Below are 21611 nucleotides of genomic sequence, written 5' to 3'. Positions count from 1 at the left end.
CGCTGCTGCTCATTCCACAGCTTCTGGGTGAAGGCTGGGCCAAGGACTGTTGTGATAGATGCAGCTATTTATTCAAACATTAACAGGCACCTACAAATGTCCCTGCACAGGGCCAGATGCTCTGATTAGAGAGATGAATAAGCTATGGCCCCAAGGAGGAGGAAGAGTCCCGTGTCACTTAGCTTCTTGGCGTTGCAAGAGTCAGATTCACGAGCGAGGTCCCCTGTAGGTTTCCACACAGACTGGGACAGCCTGGACCACTGTCAGCACCCAAGGCCGCCCTGGGGACTGGCCACTGCTGCCTTTGATCCGGGCTCCTCTCATGCCTGCTTTCTCTGTCTTGTACATCCTCTTCCTACTGTGTGGTCTCTGCTCTCTCGTGGCTTCCGCATCATCTCACCCCTAGTCTTGGCCCCACATCAGCCTTGACTTCTCTCTCCAGAGGCAGCCAATTCAGACTTTGCTGCCTAATGCCATGAGGCTGTGGGTGCAGGCCCAGAAAGGTGCTGGAGTGGGCCAAAGATGCCCCCTTTGCCCAGGGTGGTGGGCATGGCCACACAAGCAGTGCCATCCATCACTTACCAACCCAGCCCACCTCCTACATATCTAGTTACCAGGACACCCTGTCATGAGTCCATTCTCACAGCCACAATTGAAGATGCATCACACCCTTCCAGCCAGGACTGAAACGTAACGTCTTACTTCCAAGACTGATGGTGACAAGGGCCCTTCAAAAAAGCTCTCAACCTCAGAGTCCAGTGTCCTCAGGCTTCCACTCAACCTCCTCTGGGTGTGGTTTCTGCCTGTTTTCCAAACCATGGACTAACTCCTCAGTTTAATCACCATCACTACATCATGTATAAACAATACAGCTCTCTCTCTCTCTCCCTCTCTCTCTCTCTCTCACACACACACACACACACATAGACATCATGTAAGACACAATAAAGGGGCAAACCCACACTTGGACCAACAACCTGCATGTAGGAGAGTAGCCTGGGGGTGGAGGGACAGTGAGTAGGAATCGTAATCCCAAACCTGGGCCTGCAGCCTGGGTCGCTGGCCCCAGCCATCTCTCATGTTCTCCAGGAGAGGGCTTTACTGCAGAGTCTCAGTGGGGTGGTAACTTGCGGGTGGAGGTCTTACTCTCACCAGTGAATCCCAGGGGCATCTCCTGCAGAGTCAGCACATCAGAAAATCCTCCCCTGGGGGAGTCCCCAGGAGGGGTTCTCACCCTCCCTCCCCCTGCCCCTCCCCCACTCGCCAGTGCTGGCCCAAAGCTGAGCCAGCATCTTTCCAGTGTTTGCTCTGGATGAACATCGCCTGAGGGATGGAGAGGCCGATTTGGAGTCAGGCACCTGATCCAGGCCTGGATTTTGTACTTTTTTTGGTCTTGCCACGAGGCACGTGGGATCTTGGTTCCCGGACTAGAGATCGAACCCAGGACTCTGCAGTGGAAGCGCAGAGTCTTAACCACTGGACCTCCAGGGAGGTCCCCGGTTTTGTCCATAAAAAAGGACAAATGAAAATTCCACAGAAGCTCAGTGGGCTGCCTGGCAGTTATGTTTCTGGAGACGCCTTGACTTCCAAGCTGGAGCCAAAGATCTCAGCTCAACAGGAAGCCACTCCCTTCACCTCCCGGCTCTTGGCTCTTGGCTGTTGGCTGGCAACTCGGAACAGCTGCACTGCCCGGGCGGCCAGCTCTGCTCCTCAGCCATCAGCACCCCACGGGGGCAATATCCCCAGGCTGAGGCCCCGCCACTGGCAACCGAGGGGCTCCTCTTTTTTGATGGACCTGGAGAGTGGGTCTGGCTGAGCCAGGACAGGGCAGGGGTGTGGCAGACACTGATTTCTAGCCTGTCTCTGGCTCTGGAACCTAAACCCTCGGATGGCTGAGACCTTGCTGGGTTCCTTGTTCACGGCACATGGCCCAGAGCCCAGGACATAACAGGCTCCATAAGTGTTTACTAGATGAATAAGTAAGAACAAATGAATGTGTATCTTCCCAGCACCCTCCCTTCTACTGAGAAGTACTCCTATCCAACCACCTGACCACAGAGGAGCTGCCAGCTCCTTAAAGATGCCCCCACCACCACCCTCACAACCCTGGCCAGAGTTGATGGGCCAAGGGGAGGACACCTGACCCAAGCCAGGCCAAAGAAAGTTTTTCCGGAGAATTTTGTTAAACAGGAACTCAGGGGCAGTCTCTCTGCTGTAGAAGATGTGAAATGTAGACACACGAGACAGCCACGTTGATTCCTCGCATTTTCCATGGAGTAAGAGAGAATGTGGCTGATACACAAAGACAAGTAGAGACAAGAAAAGGCCCGCCTCCCAGCCCCGGGCTCCAGAAATTCCTGAGGCCCAGATGTGCTGCTCTCCCCCTGCAGCCTGGTTGCCCAGTGATTCCTTTGATTGAATGAGGTACTACAGTGCCTTACCAGCACAGCTCCCTTTCCTTGGCTTAAAAATGTTAAGATTTAAGAAAAATAAAGTGAAACAAAGAAAACAAAAATGTCCTCTTACACAATGCCCAGGGAAACGCCTCTGACAATAAAAAAGCAATACACGCCATCACCAGAAAAATGAAAGAGTCCAGAAAGACTTAGTGAAAATAAAAACCTTTCCTCTTCCTAAAAGTTAACAGCTCCCTGTAAGTCAAATTCTCTTAGACCAAAGTCTGGCACATGTGTGTGTGAATATATGTATGTATATACACTTATAACCTTCCCTGGTGGCTCAGAGGGTAAAGAATCTGCCTGCAATACAGGAGACCCAGGTTCGATCCCTGGTCGGGAAGACGCTCTGGAGAAGGAAATGGCAACCCACTTCAGTATTCTTGCCTGGAGAATCCCATGGACAGAGGAGCCTGGTGGGCTACAGTCCACAGAGTCGCAAAGAGTTGGATACAACTGAAGGGGCTGAGCATGCAGGCATACGAAGAAGCATCAGAATATGTTTACTATTCAGTAGTTTTTTCTCCCTCAGCATATTGTAGAGATTGGCTCATATCATCACACACGAGTCTTCCCCAGTCTCCTTATTGCTGCAGTGTTCCACTGCATGCATATAAATCATAGATAACGCATTACCCAGTGGACAGACGTTTAAGAAGCTGACAATTTTGGGTTTTGTGATCACATACTATGCAACTATATGTATGCATTTAACTTTGGTGGACCTTTGCAAATGATCCATAGGGTAAATTTCTGGCAGTGAAATTGCCAGGGCAAAGAGTTTATGTATTAGAAAAAACAACAACTATTGATGCCTTTTGCCATGTTGTTCTCCAAAAAGCATACACCCACTTACATTCACTCCAACACATCACAAGAATACCTGTTTCCTCATACCCTCCCCAGGCAGCCTAATATCAAATTTAAGACTTTTTGCCAAACCAAGAGGTGAACACTGCTGTCTCATTATTTTGACTAACGTGCCTTTTAAAAAATGTATTTATTTACTTTTGGCTGCACTGGATCTTCATTGTTGCACATGGGCTTCCTCTAGTTGCAGCAAGCTCAGGCTTTAGTCTCAAAGGCTCAGTAGTTACAGCACATGGGCTTGGTGGCTCCACAGCATGTGGGATCTAGTTCCCTGACCAGGGATCGAACCCATGGCCCCAGCATTGGCAGGCGGATTCTTAACCATTGAACACCAGGGAAGTCCATTTTACATGTCTTGATGAAGAAAATTGAGATTTTTTTTTTTTCAGCAGATAGTTTAGCCATCTATGTGTATCCCTTCTTTCTTTTTCTTTTTTTGAAAACTGCCTATTCATTTCAGTGGAACAAAATAATACCTGTTCCAATATATGAGAATCTGCAATACAACGAAGATAAAATATTATATTGATGTTGAAAACTAGGGGATTTCCCTGGTGTTCCAGTGGTTAAGACTCCACGTTTGCAATGAAGAGGGTGCGTGTTTCATCTAAGATCTCACATCTTAGTTTTAGCCCAGCGATGCAGCTAAAAAAGAGGGGGGAGGGGAAGGAGAGGGAGAGACACAGGAAGAGGAAGGACCGAGTGAAGCTGTCCCCGTGGGGCACCCTTGGGGACCCAGGGTCTCCCAGAGGCCCAGGGTAAAGGACTCACTCTCCCCAGGCATTGATCTCTGTCCCATCTTGGATAAACAAGTCCTTGGGACTTACCAGTACAGGAAAGAAAGTCCATACTAGTCATCCTGTTAAAGGGGATCTCCAATCAACTTTTCACTTCAGGACAGAAGACTCGAAAATGAATCATGAAGAGAAGTCTCAGTATCAGTCAAGAACTGGGAACACCTTCACAGCAAGTTTCTACGACCTCATGGGCTTGGCCTCAGAGAAGGTGATCTGACTATAGATGCATCCCTGGGATTCCACAGATGTTGAAGGTCCAGCAAAAAACATGACTGAGTCAGAGAAAAACTGCTAAGAACTCCCAGTTCCTAATAGCCTGATGAAGTGGAACTCCTCATGCAAGTAGGAGGCAAAAGGCAATTATAAAATGAAGTGGGTTAGGGATTTCCCTGGTGGTCCAGCAGCTAAGACTCAGCTCCCAATGAAGGCAGCCAGAGTTCGATCCCTGGTTGGGGAACTAGATCCCGCATGCCCAAAATGAAAGATACTACCTGCTGCAACTAAGACCCAGTGCAACCAAATAAATAACTAAAAATAAATATATAAAAAAATGAAGTGGGTTATATCCAGTGATTCATACTCCTAAACTCTTTTTTTGACTCCTAACACTCTTAGTATTTATGCTCTTAATATTAAAAATAAGTGGAGCTCAATTTTTTAAAAGTCAGGTGTAAAATAAACTACCACTTTGGGAACTTGGCAGTTTCTTACAAAATTAAAAGCATGTATTTCCTATCTGATCCAGGAATTCCAGTCCTAGGAATTTATCCAAGAAAGAGAAGCTTATGTCTGCAAAAGATCTGCACACAAACCAGAGCAACAGTTACTTGGCTAAGAGGACTGACCAGAAGCGGCACAAGGGAATGAATGAAAATGTCTGTACTGATAGAGGTGGTGATTACACAGATGGACATATTTCTCAAAACTCATAGAACTAAAAAAAAAAAAAAAAACAAACTCATAGAACTGTACACCTCAGATCTGTGCATTTCTCTGTATGTAAGTTATTGCTCAATTTAAAAGGTTATTAGGGAATTCCCTGGCAGTCCAGTGGTGAGGACACAGTGTTTTTACTGCCAAGGGTCTGAGGAACTAAGATCCCATAAGCCACCTGGCACAGATTTAAAACAAAAAAAAAAAGCTTATTAGTTGAAAAAATTAAAGTAAGACATTGTTGGGACTTCCCTGGTGGTCCTGTGTCTAAGATTCTATGTTCCCAATGCAGGGGGTTTGATCCCAGGTCAGGGAACAGGTCAGTCCTGCATGCTGCAAGACTCAGCACAGCCAAATAAAATAAAATAAAAAAATTTTAAAGTAAGACATTGTTTAAATGCACAATAGAGGACTATTAATAGAGCATACAACTCAGTTTTATAATTTTTAAAGTCGATTTTAAATACAGTTGGCATTCTGTACATGTGGACCCAGAAGTCATGGAAACAGAGGGCTGACTGTATTTACCCAAATAAGGGGGAAATATCAGTAAACTGAAGTGGAAAGGGGCAGTGATAAAGAATAGCTAATGATGAAATGGTAATGAAAGATCTCCCCTCCCAGCGAACCCACACCAGGTAGCTTTATGAATGAGTTCTACCAAACTTTCAAGGGATGGATCACCTGTATTTTGCATAATCTGTTCCTGAAAACAAAAGAAGAAGTCTAGTCAACTAGGTTTATGAAGATTTTACTCCAGCTAAGGATGGATGAGAAAATAAAAATATAGGCTTCACTCACTTATGAACATAAATGTGAAAACCCCAAAGGAAATATGGGCCAACCAAATCCAGAACTTTACTGGAAAAGAAATCTTCCAATCTAATGAGTTCAAGTTTGCCCCGGGGGGTGCGAGGACGGTGTGCCACCCCACATTCTTCCTTCCTGACAGAACCCTGGCTTGTTGGAGGCAGCACAAATGCCCCAGCCCCAAGGGATGAGTCACGATTAGTCACAGCCATGCCCTGCTCTCTGCCAGACACTCAGAATGCAAACCTCCCTTGCAACCAGCAGCACCAAGATCCATTTCTGACTTATGATACCAGGACAAGTAGACTGGGGGAGGAGGTATGGGCGGAAGTCTAACCTTGACTGGTGAAAGGAGAGTCACTGATGGCAAAGCAGTTTAGCTCTTGCTTCTGTTGTCCCTCCTTCCCATTCATCACCAGATTTGTGTCTTTGGATGCAGCAGTCAGCTTGCACCCCTGAGGGTGCCGTGAGGACAAAAAGCCAGTGTGCTGAGGATGGCAAGACAGAAAGAGAGACTCTTGACTGGAGGATGCCATCAAGTGCTGGATTAACCTGAGATGGACCCTCTCCAGCCCGCTCATTAAGTAGTTACTGTCCTTTGAGAATTCCCTGGTGGTCCAGTGGTTAGGACTCCATGCTTCCACTGCAGGAGGCACAGGTTTAATTCCTGGTGGGGAACTAAGATGATCCCTCAAGCCTCAATGTATGGCCAAAATAAATAAATTAATTAATAAACTTAAAAAAATAAGTTACTGCCCTTAGATTTTTAAGGCACAACTGCTGGTATTCTGTTACATGCAGCAGAGATCACATCTACCAGCTCAAATGGTTTATCACCAGAAAATCTACCACCATTATTCACTGCATTAGTGGACTAAAGGAGGAAGAGCATGTGTTTTGTAATAGGAGAAGCTCAGGGCACAATGCCTAATTTTAATCTATAAAACTTCAGAGGGAATTCCCTGGTGGTCCAGTGGTTAAGAATCTGCCGGCCAATGCAGGGGACACGGGTTCAATCCCTGGTCTGGGAAAATCCCACCTGCCTCGAAGACCTAAGCCCATGCGCCACAGCTACTGAGCCTGAGTGCCTTAGAACCTGTGCTCTCCAAAAAGAGAAGCCACCACTAGGGAACTAGAGAAAGCCCGACAGTAGCAACAAAGACCCAGTGCCACAAACAACAACAACAAAAAAGAAAACCATGCAAATAAAACAATCCTATAACTAATGTATTTAATGATGCCCTCCTGGTTAACATGGATACAAGACAGAATTGCCACTACCACAATATTGGGGGTCCTGACCAATGTGCTATGATAAGAAAATGCAATAAGCAGTACAGAGACATGAAAGGAAAAGATACACCCATTGTTACCGCTGATGATATGATCACCTACGTAGACAATCTATCAGAAACCATAAACAAACTACTAGAACCAAAAGGAGAGGCAGGGACTTCGATCACTACAAGAAAAATTTAACGCTAATAGCTCTCCATTAGGAATTATAGAAAACAAAGCATCATTCACAATAGTAATACAATATATAAAGTATTCAGAACTTGATTAAGAATGTTCTTTCCATTTATGTAAAGTCTTTATGGAAAAAAATTAAAACTGTTAAAAAGAAATGAAATTTTGGTATAAACAGAAAGATCAACAATTTGTTTGGATGAGTCAAGTCAATATTATAAAGATATTGCGCTTAGTCTCTCATTTGTGTCCGACTCTTTGCAACCCCATGGACTGTAGCCCGCCAGGTTCTTCTGTCCGTGGGGAGTCTCCAGGCAAGAATACTGGAGTGGGTTGCCATGCCGTCCTTCAGGGGATCTTCCCAACCCAGGTCTCCTGCACTGCAGGCAAATTCTTTAGCATCTAAGCCACCAGGGAAGCCCATAAGGATGTTCAGTTCAGTTCAGTTCAGTTGCTCAGTCATGTCCAACTCTTTGCAACCCCGTGAATCGCAGCACGCCAGGCCTCCCTGTCCATCACCAACTCCCGGAGTTTACTCAAACACATGTCCATCAAGTCGGTGATGCCATCCAGCCATCTCATCCTCTGTCATTCCCTTCTCCTCCTGACCCCAATCCCTCCCACCATCAAGGTCTTTTCCAATGAGTCAACTCTTCGCATGAGGTGGCCAAAGTACTGGAGTTTCAGCTTCAGCATCAGTCCTTCCAATGAACACGCAGGACTGATCTCCTTTAGGATGGACTGGTTGGATCTCCTTGCAGTCCAAGGGACTCTCAAGAGTCTTCTCCAACACCACAGTTCAAAAGCATCAATTTTTCGGCGCCTAGCTTTCTTCATAGTCCAACTCTCACATCCATACATGACCACTGGAAAAACCATTGCCTTGACTAGACAGACCTTTGTTGGCAATGTAATGTCTCTGCTTTTTAATATGCTATCTAGGTTGGTCATAACTTTCCTTCCAAGGAGTAAGCGTCTTTTAATTTCATGGCTACAATCACCATCTGCAGTGATTTTGGTGCCCCCCAAAAAACAAAGTCTGACACTGTTTCCACTGTTTCCCCATCTATTTCCCATGAAGTGATGGGACCAGATGCCATGATCTTAGTTTTCTGAATGTTGAGCTTTAAGCCAACTTTTTCACTCTTCTCTTTCACTTTCATCAAGAGGCTTTTTAATTCTCCCTAAACTAATATATAAGTTAAAATTTCGGAAATTGACAAACCTATTCCAAAACGTGTATGACAGTACAGAGGTACATGGATAGTTACATCAGCTTTGAAAAAGAAAAGAGGAGCGAATCACCCTGTCAGGTAGTAAAACATATCATAATAATTTTGGCAGAATCATTAAGACTATAATAAAAAAGACACTAGAGGAAGCATGTAAAAACTAGGTATGAGACACAGACAAGCCAAGGCAGTGTCTTATTTGATGTGGTCAATCTATGCAACAGTTTCTACCTCTTAGAGCATGGGCTATGCTTCTGTGAGCCTTCTCTCCCAAAGCTTGCCATCTAGAGGGGTAGACAAACACTGAAACAAAGTATCCCCATAGCTTTGGCAGGATTGTCCGGAACTTATATACAGTAACGAATCCAGTCTAAGGAGGTGGAAGAACAGATACTCCCCCTTCCCAGAAGTGGTTCAGAGCTAGAGCCACCAAACCGTGACAACCTTCCCGACAGAGTGCTCATGCTTGAGTCCAAGAGGCCCCAGGGACTGGCCCGGTTAATGGCTTTACCGCACAAATACTAGGTAGAAACATTCCATTCCAGCTGCTGATGCTCAGGTTCAGGTCCATGAGAACCCCACTTCTGATTCTAATTTTTGCTGTAGTCAGGTTCTTTTGATTACAGGCAAAAAGGAATACAGTTACATCACCTAAAAAAAAAAAAAAAAAATGAGTTTCTCAACCTTCCTGGCCACAACTGGTTTGTGCAAAAATCATCAGTGGATGATTGTGGCTAAAGTTTGACTGGGAACAGGATATTTACATGCTATCAAAGTATCTCCCTACACAACTGCTTCTTAGTTACAAAAGGAATAATAGTATCTTTTTTTCTGGCTGCATGGCATGTGGGATCTTAGTTCCTTGGCCAGGGATTGAACCAGCTCCTGCAGTGGAAGATTGGAGTCTTAACCACTGGACCTTGGAAGGGACCAGGGAAGTCCTGAAAAATAGTATCATGACAATGGAGAGAATGGGTAGATTCCCCTTAACCAAACGCTTGAAGTTTTAACATCACCAGTAATGGGTCAAATCGACATAGCATATCTCCCAATATGATGTACTGAGAAAGACACATCACTCATCGAATATTCCTGCCAGGAAAACAATCCAAATCCAATCATGAGAACCATCAACTAACCTGAAGAAATATCTACATAATTGAGGGATATCCTGTGTAGTTACCGGATGATGGTTTTCAAAAATGTTGAAGTCATGAAAAATAAAGACACATTAAGGAACTAAAGGAAACTAAAGAGATACGGTCCTGCATTGGATCCTTGACTGGGGGGATAAAGCTATAAAGGACATTTTTCAGACAGATGGTAAAATGGGAATATGAACCGTGAGTTGGATAATGGTATTGTATCAATATTAAATTCTTGAAATTAATAACCATACTACAGTTAGGTAAGAAAATGTCCTTGTTTTTTAGGAAATATGTTGAAATATTGAAGGGAAAAGATGTGTCTGTAACTTACTCTCAAATGGTTCAGGAAAAAAACAAAGTGAGAAAGACGAAGTGAGAAAGCAAATGAGACAAAATGGTAATGAATGGTGAGTCCTAGCCAAAGTGATACATTTTAATAAAATTAACCATGACAGTATACATGGGATGTTTATTGTCAAGTGCAATAAATTTAGAAGTTGGCAATCAAAAGCTAGCCAAATCCACCCGAGGGACGATGGGATCAATTTACCTTCTCCTATTCTACCTGCTAAGTACGACTGGACATTATATGTAAAACAAACACAAAAAGATGTAGAAAGCCAAAAGGCTAGGTGCCTCAGGCCCCAAGAAACAGCCTGATGGTGGTAAGATCCCTGGGTTTTCTTTTTGCCTCGAATGTCCCTCTCTTGGAGGAAAAGAAATTAGCAACCTGGAAACACCACAGACACAGCCCCAACAAAAGCCTGCTCTCTCCGCCAGGAAAGGGGGAGCCTAACAGCAGAAAACTCCGAAAATAACCACTTGAGTCCAGTCAAATATTACAGAAAAACGTTGACCCCACCCACACCCATACCAACAAAGGCCAAGTGGTGAGCATAGATTTCCAGGCTTGCTATAAGGTGCCCCAACATCCCTGCTGGGGTGGTTTCTAAGAAGGCCAAGGAGGGAGTAGGAACTTTCACCCCCATCAGATGGTAATGAGGCCTCCCACACTCAGGGTCCAAGGAAATTGCAGGGAAGCCTGGACGCCCATCCAGACGGGCAGTGACCAGACATCCTTCGCCCTCCCTGCTAGGCTGGTGTCAGAGGAAGCCTCCTAGAGAGTCAGAAGTTCCCCTCATTTCTGAGGGCATCCTCCCCAAGTGGCAGTGGTGACCTGGTGGGGAACTGGAAATCCCACCCTCACTCATGAGACGTCCACAGAGGCTGGATGAGAAATGTGAACTTCTGTCTCCGCCTGGCAGTAAGAAGGCAGTGCCCCTCCCTTCCCTGCCAGAGCAGTAGCAGAGAAAGCCAGCTGAAACAGAAGGTTTAAATCAGATCCAGAGTCTCATAAAATAACGTTAAGATGCCCCTGTTTCATTAAAAATTAGTCAATGTACCAAAACCAGGGAAGGTCTCAAACTGAATAAAAAAAGCCAGTCTGTAGCTGCCACCACCCAAAGGGACAGAGATGTCAGAGCTATCTGAAAAATCATTCAAAGCAGCCACGACAAAATGCTTTCACAAAAAATTATGCATATGCTTGGAACAAATGAGAAAATAGAAAGCTTCAGCAAAGAAAAAGAAGATCTAAAGAAGAACTGAATGGAAATTTTAGAGCTGAAAAAATATAATAACTGAAATGAGAGTTCAGGGAATGGGCTCTGCCACAGAATGGAGGGGACAGAGAAAAGAATCAGTGAGCTGGAAGATTCAATAATGGAAATCACCCGTTCTGAACAACAGAGAGCAAGAAGAATAAAAAAAAAAAAAAAAAAAAAAACCAACACAGTCTCCCATGGGACCTGTAGGACTACAACAAAAGATCTGCCAATATGTCATCAGAACCCCAGAAGCAGAGGAGAAAGAGGATGAGGCTGAAACAGTTCTCAAAGAAATAAGAGCTAAAAACTACCCAAATTTGCAGGAGACATAAACTTACACATGTAACATGCTGAGCAAACCCCAAACAGGATAAACTCAAAGAATAACCCAAAGATAAAGCCTCCCAAAATAAACATGCAACTACCATATGACCTAGAGATTGCATTCCAGAGCAATTTTCCCCAGGGAAATGAAGACTTACGTTCACACACAAATCTCTAACATGGACAGCACGTCTATCCGTAATAAGTCAACAACTGAGATCAGCCTTCCTGTCCATCCACTGGTAAACAGATAAGCTGTAGAACATATATACATACTAGGGAAGACTACTGAGCAATAATAAGAAATGAACTTCTGATGCACCCAACAACCTGTACAAGTCTCCAGAGAATTATGCTGAGTAGAAAAAAAAAAAAAAACAGTTTCAAAAGGTTATATACTGTATGATCCCATTAATGTAACATTTTCTGGGGGGGGAGGGCATGCCGTGCAGCATGTGGGATCTAAATTCCCTGACCAGGGATCAAACCCATGCCCCCTTACATCCTTGAGTTAGAAGCTTGGGATCTTAACCCTGGACAGCCAGGGAAGTACCAATATAACATTCCGGAAATGACATGATTATAGCATGAAGAACAGATTAGTAGTGGTCAGAGTTAAGGAGGGGTGGGGAGGTAGGAAGGAAGAAGCTAAGGGTATCAAAGGGCAACATAAGGAATCCTTATGGTGATGGAAATGTTCTGTATCTTGACAGAACAATGTCAATATCATGGTTGTGATACTGGATGTACTACAGTTTTGCAAGATGTTACTGTTGGGGAAAATTGGGTAAAGAGTCCACAGGATCTCCGTCTTATTTCTTACAACTCATGTGAATTGATAATTGTTTCAAAATAAGAAGTTTAATTTTTAAAAGTTTACCTTAAATTTTAAAAAGTATCTTTGTAAATAATTCCACTTTTAAAAAAATAAAAAATACAATCTTTAAGTTCATTATGTTGCAAGTAACATTCCAATATCAACCAGTTTTTTTAAAAAAATAAAAGGGTTTTTGGCTCACTGAACTTCAAAATCTGTTTGATAAAGCATTTCAGTGATGCCAAGGACCTGGTTTCTTTTTTCATTATAACTTCCCTGGCATTAACTTCATCCTAAGGTCAGATCTCCTTGTGCTCACAAAAAGATGCCAACAACTCACCGGGGGTTACTTATTTCCGTGTCCACATCCAGAGAAAGTACACATATCTCAACCAACCAACAGAAGTCTTGGGCTTCATTATGAAAGGACCAACTTACTTTCTATCTCCATCCTTGGACCAGTCACTCTGACCATGGGACACCCTTACCAGCTTGTATCAGGGGAGGAAAGGAAGGAGGTCCCCTTGTTCAAGGGGAGGAAGTCTAGTGACTAACCTAGGTCAACATATTCAGGTGGGATAGAGTCATCTGCACCAAAAATTCTAAGGATGGAGTATGAGTAATTTCTCAAAAGAAGAAAAGCTGAATGGGTCTTAAGTAGACCTCCAAATAATGTCTTCTGCACAAACTCTAAAAATGAACCACAGAGCTTCCCTGGTGGCTCAGTGGTAAAGAATTCACCTGCCAATGTAGGAGACACAGGTTCGATCCCTGATTTGGGAAGGTTCCACATGCTGCAGAGCAACTAAGCCAGTTTACCATAACTATTGAGCCTGTGCACTAGAGCCCAGGAACTGCAACTATTGAGCCCATGTGCCACGACTACTACGTGCCCTAGAACCCATGCGCTGCAACAAAGAGTAGTAGTAACTCTTTATATATAAAGAGTAGTGGGGGGCTAGAGAACAGCCCAAGCAGCAATAAAGACTGCCAAAACAAACAAGTAAATAAATAAATAATTTTACAAAATAAATAAAACACAACCAGAACCCTAACTTAGGTTTCTTTGGATGCATGCAACAGAAATCAACTCTAACTTAATCCCACGCAGAGTTCTTGAAAAGATGCAGAAGCTCGCTGGCCACAAGTGAACAATGGAAATCCAGGACTGCTCAGGAATCAGGTGACTCCAAGGAATTAGTATCAGGAAGTATGCTACAGCTTTTCCTGAGCCCTTTGTCAAAATGAATCAAGTCCAGTCTTATTTTCTCTTCTTCTGTTGCCTCATTCACTGTTTGAAATCCTAGGAGAAGGATTTTGGAATGTCCATGATTAGGTCATATCCCTGGGCTGAACTCAGGTGGTGACAGGAAGGATCTAGTGGAAGGAACTTCCAAAGACATTCTGGTTTCCAAAGCAACAGGCCAGGATTCCTACTCGCATCAAAGTCTGCACTCATCTGGGGAGGTGTAATCTCTCAAAAGAAATGGGGGTCCTCTTATTTGAAAGGAATAGATGCTGGATTTAAAAATTACAAATATTCAGGACTTCCCTATGGCCCATGGCTAAGACTCTATGCTCCCAATGCTGGGGGCCTGGGTTTGAGCCCTGGTCAGGGAACTAGATCCCACATGCTGCAGCTAAGGGTTCACATCCTTCAACTAAATCTCTCACGTGCCACAACTAAGACCCAGCACAGCCAAATAAATAAAAAATTTTAATCAGAAATATTCACCTTGGGTATTACATGATAAAACATGTGAGGTGATACAAAGCAGCACTCAAATGAAAAGTATTAACTGAATGAGTTTACCTGAAAATCAAGATCGAAAATAAGTCAACTAAGATTTCAACTCAAGAAGGCAGACAGAGAACATGAAAATAAGCCCACTAGAAACTAACAAAACATTGTAAATCAATTATAGTTCAAAAAATAAATTACAAAATAAAGAAAATGGGCTCAAAGTATGAGAAATTATTCAAGGTAAAAGTAGATATTTGTCACCAAATAAAAAACCCCAACTATTGACTAGTGAATATAATAAATCTGGTTCTTGGACTAGCCCACTAAAACAGACCAATCTTTGGCAAGTTTGGTCAATAAAGAAAGGGAGGCAGGGAGGAAGACAGAGAAGAGGAAGAGCAAAAATACAAACAAACAACATCAGGGGTCATAACTACAGGTATGGAGATTTTAACAGATTATAAAAGTATAAAATGTGCAAACTTACAATAAATTGAAAGCCACATGAAAATGATATTGTATTAGAAAAATAACAGTTACAAAAATTGACTCAAGATGTAGAAGCTTCAAGAGACAATTAGAGCAGGAATTGAAAAGGTATTTGAGGAGTTTTCCCACAAGTGTCTTCAAGCCCAGTTTCATAGGTGAATTCCACCAAAACTGCATGGAAAATCCCTATGATCTCTAACTTTTCCAGAGAACAGAAAAATTTCTAGCTTATTTTACAAGGCCAGTAGAACTCTGATAACAAAACACAACAAACAGAGAGGGACAAAAGCACCCCCCAAAGAAATCTATGGGCCACACCTATTTTCTAATTTACATGTACAAATTCTGAATAAAATCTGAGCAAACTAACCTATGTTTAATGAATAATTCATAATGGCTAAGTAGGGTTAATCCCAAACATTCAACGGTGTAAAATTAGAAACAATCCAGGCCATTGGCATGTGAAGAAAGTAAAACATTAGGATCGTTTCACTAGGTGCCGAAGCACAAGAATCCCTTTTCTGTGTCTGCAAAATCCTTCAACATGGAAATCTTTGGAGAAGCAGAACCTGCCTTGTATTATAGAAGGTGAAAATGCCAGATACCTTGCTTTCCAAGACTCCATTGTAACTGGGTCATAGGTACAAGATCAATTGGACTCACACCCAGACTTTTTAATATTTATTTGTTTTGACTGTGCTGAGGCTTAGTTGCAACATGTGAACTCTTAGTTGCGGCATGTGGGATCTAAGTTTCCTGACCAGGGATCAAAGCCGGGCCCCCTGCATTGGGAGTGCAGAGTTTTAGCCACTGGACCACCAGGGAAGTCCCTTGAACCCAGACTTTGAATCAGGAGTTAGTATCACAATAGAGGAGGGATAATGCAGGATTCTCTCTCTGCAGTCAGGAGGCTGTGCTAACCTTGAGCTCCTGGCCCAGCAGTTGCAGTGGAACAAGCTTCAGAGACCTGGTCTTGCAGCAAGAGCAGAGATTTCCTCACCAGACTGGTTCTGCAGCCTGGTTCTCAGCTCTGTTCCTAGCTACACGGGCCCACGTATGGTTCTCTAGCCCTCATTTAGAAGTCTCTGAAGTAGCCAATGTAGTTTCAATAAATTCCTCTTCAGCCTAAATTAAGTAGAAAAAATTTATGTTGCTTAAAAACCCTAACTGACGCCAAAATGGCAAAAATCCCCAACAGCCTCAGAGGCCTTACTCCATGTCGTGGACGCTATGCAACTTCACCTCGCTTCTGGCTACTTACTTAGTGCCTTGTTTTCTCCATGTCTTTGAGTACTCTTTGCAGCCAGCAAATTATATAAAATCATATGACCAACAGGTCTATGGATTAACTGCATCTGGCTCATGTATCCATTCCTTGTCCAGTCACCAGCCAGCAGATAAGGGCAGGCCCATGCGACCATAGGGTACCCCTTCTAGGGGACAGTCAATGGGACATTTTCATCATGGAACGGGCCGTGGACCAACAGATATGACATCTATCTGAAACAGGCATCCAACTGGGTCTTGGGAAATCCTAAAAGGCTTTTCAGAGGAAGAAATTCTCGGTTGGAACTCCCCAGATAAGTAAGTTAGGCAGAAGGGGATAAAGGGAGAAAAGAAGGCACAAGAAAGAGAGTAACCTAGAGTCAAGGGTGGAGCGTTAAGAGATGGGATTAGGGACTTCCCTGGTGGTTCAGACACTAGGACTCGAAGTTCCCAATGCTGGGGGCCCAGGTTTTGATCCCTGGTCAGTGAACTAGATCCCACATGCTGCAACTAAGAGTTCTCATGCCACATCTAAGATCCAGTGCGGTGAAAGAAAGGAAGGAAGGAAGGAAGGAAGGAAGAGATAGGGGCTTGACAGGTGGGCAAGGGTCAGATCTTACAAGACTCTGTAGGCCTGTTAGGGATCTCAGACTCCCTCCTGAGGGTTGTAAGGAGCCATTGGTGAGTTTCAAGCAGTGGAAGGATAGGAGCAAATCTGCATTTCTGGGGAAAAGGAGGGAGTCAGGAAACGGGGAGAGCAGTGGAGAGGCTGTCACAGAGACACAGTGGAGAGAACATGGCACCCTGGACGAAGATGGTGGCAGTGAGGGTGGAAAGAAGGGGGTTGAGGGGCATTGGGAGGTAAAACTAGTGGGACTTGGTGGCAGGTTAAATAGGGGGTGGAGCTAAGGATGACTCTCAGGGATTTTGCTTGTACTGGTTGGAGGGCTAGATAAATGAGTGGATGACAAAACAATTCACCAGGTTGGACAACACAGGAAGACAGGCTATTTAGAGAGAGGTGATGAACTTAGTTTTTGAACATATTGCTTCAGGGCCTGTGGGACAGCCAAGAAATTCAAAAGGCGGTGGGACATATGTGTTTGGGTCTCAGGAGAGGGGTCTGGGCTAGAGATGAAGACTTGAGAGTTACTGGGGGTACAAGTCGTGCTAGAGGGAAGGGAATGGATGAGGAGAAGCTCGGGGGTTTGTGTAGCATCAGAGAAGGCCAGTGACCGAACTCTGGGGGCAGGTTAATCTCTCATGAAGGACAGAAGAAGGGGAATCTATAAAGAAGATTTGAAAAAGGTCAGCTAGAGAGGCAGGAAGAAAACCAAGAAAAAATTACCACTGGATAAACAACAAGGTCCTGCTGTATAGCACAGGGAACTATATTCAATATCTTGGGATAAACCATAATAGAAAAGAATATAAATAAGAATGTATGTATGTGTATAACTGAGTCTCTTGGCGGTAACAGCAGAACAACACAACCTTGTCAATCAATTCTAATTCAATTAAAAATAAATTAAAAAAAAAAAACCTCTAAAAAAGAAAAAAATGACTGTCCCAAGGTGGGAGTGGCCACAGGTGAGCAGGCTGCGGAAAACAAGATGGTGTGGAGGAAGGAGTGTCGGGTAGATGGAGAGGGTCAGAGGCACATAGCAGGAACTGAGTCCACGGAATAGGGGGTAGGTGGGAAATAGCCTAGAGGAGGGTGAGGAGGGAGAGGAAGGCCAGGGTGAAAAGTAGGCAATTCTAAGAATGCAGCTGTGAAGGGGAAATGAGGGGGGCAGCTGGAGAGGTTTTTAAAGCCTGGAAGCGAGTGGTGGTTGGAGTCCACCCCCAATCTCCCCAAGGTAGAAGGAGAGCAGGCGAGAACAGAGCCAAAAGGAGGGCTCAGGCAAGTTGTGGAAGGATGTGATAAGGGCCTGTGTCCAGGATGGAGGCTGTTCCCGGGTCCCGGGAGCCCATATCAGGCTGCCATTTCCTCCCCATCCCTACCCCCTTCCTGCTCCTAACCAGGGCCTCCCTGGAGCTGGAAGACAGAAGGACCAAGTTACACCCTGGAAGAAGCTCTGTGTCTCTGGAGGTTCTTCTGCCGGTCTGTGAGCTGGGGCCAGGGCTCGGGGAGGCCAGGGCCTGAGGGAGGGATAACAGCCAAGGGCTGGAGCTAGTAGTTCAGGCTTTGCTGGAGAAGGGGAGGAGAGGGGAATGGAGGGAGAGAGGTGTGGGAGCTGAGTTTCTGGAATAATCCTAGACGCTGTAGTGGGGGCCAGGGCCCGGAGGCATACTGCTGGGGGCCCGAGGGGTGCCCACTCAAGCCTCCCTTGCCCACAGGTCACCATGCCCCTCCTCCTCTTGCTGCTCCTGCTGCCAAGCCCTTCACACTCCGCCCCCATCTGTGAAGTTGGCCACAAGGACAGCCAGATAGAAGTGAACTGTGAAAATAAGGGGCTGAAGGCACCGCCTCCAAACCTGCAGGTCAACACCGCCATCCTCCACCTGGGTGAGAACCCCCTGGGCACTTTCTCCATGGAATCCGTGGTGGATCTGCCCCACCTCACTGAGCTGTTCCTGGGTAAGAGCCAGCTGACCAGCCTGCAGACAGACGCGAAACTGCCGCGGCTGGAGGTCCTGAGTCTAGCGCACAATGAGCTGAGGAGCCTGCCCCAGCTGGGATGGGCACTGCCAGCTCTCTCCATCCTGGATGTGTCCTTCAACAAGCTGACCTCGCTGTCTTCTGATGCTCTGCATGGCCTGAGCCACCTCCATGAGCTCTATCTGCGTGGAAACCAGCTGAGGACTCTGCCCCCTGGGCTCCTGGTACCCACGCCCCGCCTGAAGAAGCTCAACCTGGCTGAAAACGACTTGCAAGAGCTGCCCCATGAGCTTCTAAAAGGGTTGGAGGAACTTGACACCCTCTATCTCCAAAACAACAGGCTGCGCACGATACCAACGGACTTCTTTGGGATGCTCCTCCTGCCTTATGCTTTTTTCCATAACAACTCCTGGTCCTGCGACTGCGGGATCCTCTATTTCAGCCGCTGGCTGCAAGACAACCCCAGCAACGTGTACGTATGGGAGGAAAATGTGGACATTAAGGCCATGACCCCCAATGTGAAGAGCGTTCAATGTGCCGATATGAATGGCACGTATGTCTACCGCTTCTCGGGGGATGGCTGCTCCATCCCTGGTGACAGGGACTACCTGGACTACGATGAATACGAAGAGGAACACAAGGTGCCTGTCAGGAGCACTGTGATCAGCCTCTCTAACCACACCATGCACTGGGACCTGCTCTATTCAGCACTGCCTACTTCGCCAGGCAGTCAAGTGTCCTCCTTGCCTCCAGCTAAGAACCTGACCATGATCCCAATTACTATAGATTCCATCACCTCCTCCAAAACTCTAAAACCCACTACTGAGCCCCTCACAACTCCAACCACCCCAGAATCCACAACCCCGACCACCCCAGAACCCACAATCCCGACCACCCCGGAGCCCACAATCCCGACCACCCCGGAGCCCACTACCCCGACCACCCCGGAGCCCACAACCCCGACCACCCCGGAGCCCACTACCCCGACCACCCCGGAGCCCACAACCCCGACCACCCCGGAGCCCACTACCCCGACCACCCCGGAGCCTACAACCCCGACCACCCCGGAGCCCACAACCCCGACCACCCCGGAGCCCACAACCCCGACCACCCCGGAGCCCACTACCCCGACCACCCCAGAACACGTAAGTGAGACTTTACAACCAACCATATTCTTAACCTCCACAGAATCCATTTCACTCCCCACTATCTTAGAATCCACCATAACCATCACCTCTGAAACTGACAACCTCTGGAAGGCCCAGGGATTGGCTAATTCCAGAAACAACCCTGTTCTCAGCTCTGACTCTTGCTGTCTGTTCCTGGGCTTCTATATCTTGGGTCTCCTCTGGCTCCTGGTTGCCTCTGTGATCCTCATCCTGCTGCTGTGCTGGGTCCAGCAGGTGAAGCCATGGGCCCTGGCCACAGCCACCCACACGGCGCACCTGGAACTGCAGAGGGGAAAGCAGGTGACGGTGCACCGGGCCTGGTTGCTTTTCTTCCAAGGCTTACTTCCCACTTTCCGCTCTAGCCTTTTCCTGTGGGTACGGCCTAATGGCCGCATGGGGCCTCTGCAGGCGGGTCGGCGGCCTTCAGCCCTGAGCCTGGGTCGTGGTGGGGATCTGCTGGGGACAGTGGGTGTTAGGTACTCTGGCCACAGCCTCTGAGGGTGGGTGGTTTGGGGACCCCGAGACAGAGTCTGATAGACTCTCCTATTGGGGCCCAATAGGGGGCGGGTGGGTACGGAGCACAGGGTCAAAGAGGTCTTCATTACTGTGCCTTTATCAGGAGTCTCCCCTGCACGCAGTCCCAGACCCAGCAAATCAAGGAGGAGCTGAGGGAGGGGAGGTCACCGAACAGAGCTCCCTATGCTGCATGGATGGTGGGGTTCCCAGACCACTAGGTTATTACTATCACTTTGGGGAAGTTTTAGGAAAGAGCAAATAACATTGTAAAGGTGGTTCCCAAGTGTATCTGTTGAGGAAAACTTGGAAAGAGATGTGTCAACATGTGGGCCCTGAGTGTCTCTGGATGGTATAAATAGGGGTGGTTTTCTGTTCTTTTCCTCTGTTTAGCATTTTCTAGTTTTCCACCATCGTAATGTTATTTGTACAATAAACATAATTTTAAAATGAAATTTTGTTTCTTTGGGAGAGGGAAACAAGGCTGGGGTGCCTTCCCCAGCATTCCCAAGGCCCTAGCTGCCCCACCCTAGTTGCACTGCTCAGAAGCTCTGGTCCTGACCTGCACCTCCCCGGCCTGGGGTGCCTTCCTTCTCTCCTCCAGGGGTCACCAACAACCAGGCCACCGCGAGCAAGTTCCAAGTCAAGAATGAGAAGTTTCCCGGGAGCTCAGGGATGCTACTGAGCGTATCTGCCTGCAGCCCGCAGTACTAGGCCAGGTGGGTGCTTCCTGGCACCGGGGGGCACCAGAAACACAGCTCTCCTGCTCTGCCCAGGGTGGCAGGGCAGGGGAGGGGAGGGCCTGGCAGTGTGCAACATCTTGGTGGGTTTTACTGAATTGCTCTTAGGTTTCCTGCTGTCAAGCCAGGAGGCAGGCAAATGGAACCCACTTCTCTTCCCCTGGTGCCATGGGCTCCGCCATTCCCCTTAGCATGTTGGGTAGACTTTCTCTCCTGCCTCTAGCCCAAGCCTAGACTTGGGGTCCAGAGAATGAGAGTGAGGGCTACGCATTTCTGGCTCCAGGGAGACCCCCTCCTCCTCCGGGTGGTGCAGGGAGAATCTTCCTAATGTGAAACCCTGACTTTTCTTTTCTTGCTTTGAACTCTTCCCATGATAGAATACAGCTCTTGAGCTTGGCCACCGATGACTTCTGTGCACCAACCCACCTAACGATCCGGCTTCCCCTCTCCCAGCAAACACTTCACTGCCAGTGCTCCAGCTATTAAGACTCAGCAGAGATTCCCAGCTCCTCAGAGTTTCTCTAAGCCTTTGCTCTCAGAGGGCCAGGAGTGTTTCCCCACCCCGCTTCCCTGACCAGTCGGTTACTGTGCAGTCTCTCCTGGCCCAGACCGGCCTGGGTGCTT

At 46.3% G+C, this 21611-nt stretch overlaps 1 protein-coding gene across 1 annotated transcript; it reads left to right on the top strand.

The window, feature by feature from the left end:
* Window positions 1–18309: 18309 nt before the first annotated feature.
* GP1BA (glycoprotein Ib platelet subunit alpha) lies at window positions 18310–20232 on the top strand. The gene has a single exon (XM_061141035.1). It carries the CDS (start codon window positions 18310–18312, stop codon window positions 20230–20232), a length of 1923 nt encoding a protein of 640 aa, XP_060997018.1.
* Window positions 20233–21611: the final 1379 nt, after the last annotated feature.

This window comes from Dama dama, chromosome 5 (assembly GCF_033118175.1).
Source record: "Dama dama isolate Ldn47 chromosome 5, ASM3311817v1, whole genome shotgun sequence".
Classification (NCBI taxonomy): Eukaryota; Metazoa; Chordata; class Mammalia; order Artiodactyla; family Cervidae; genus Dama; species Dama dama.
The sequence above is the reverse complement of the archived record's forward strand: the minus strand, read 5'-3'. Positions and strand labels throughout refer to the sequence as shown.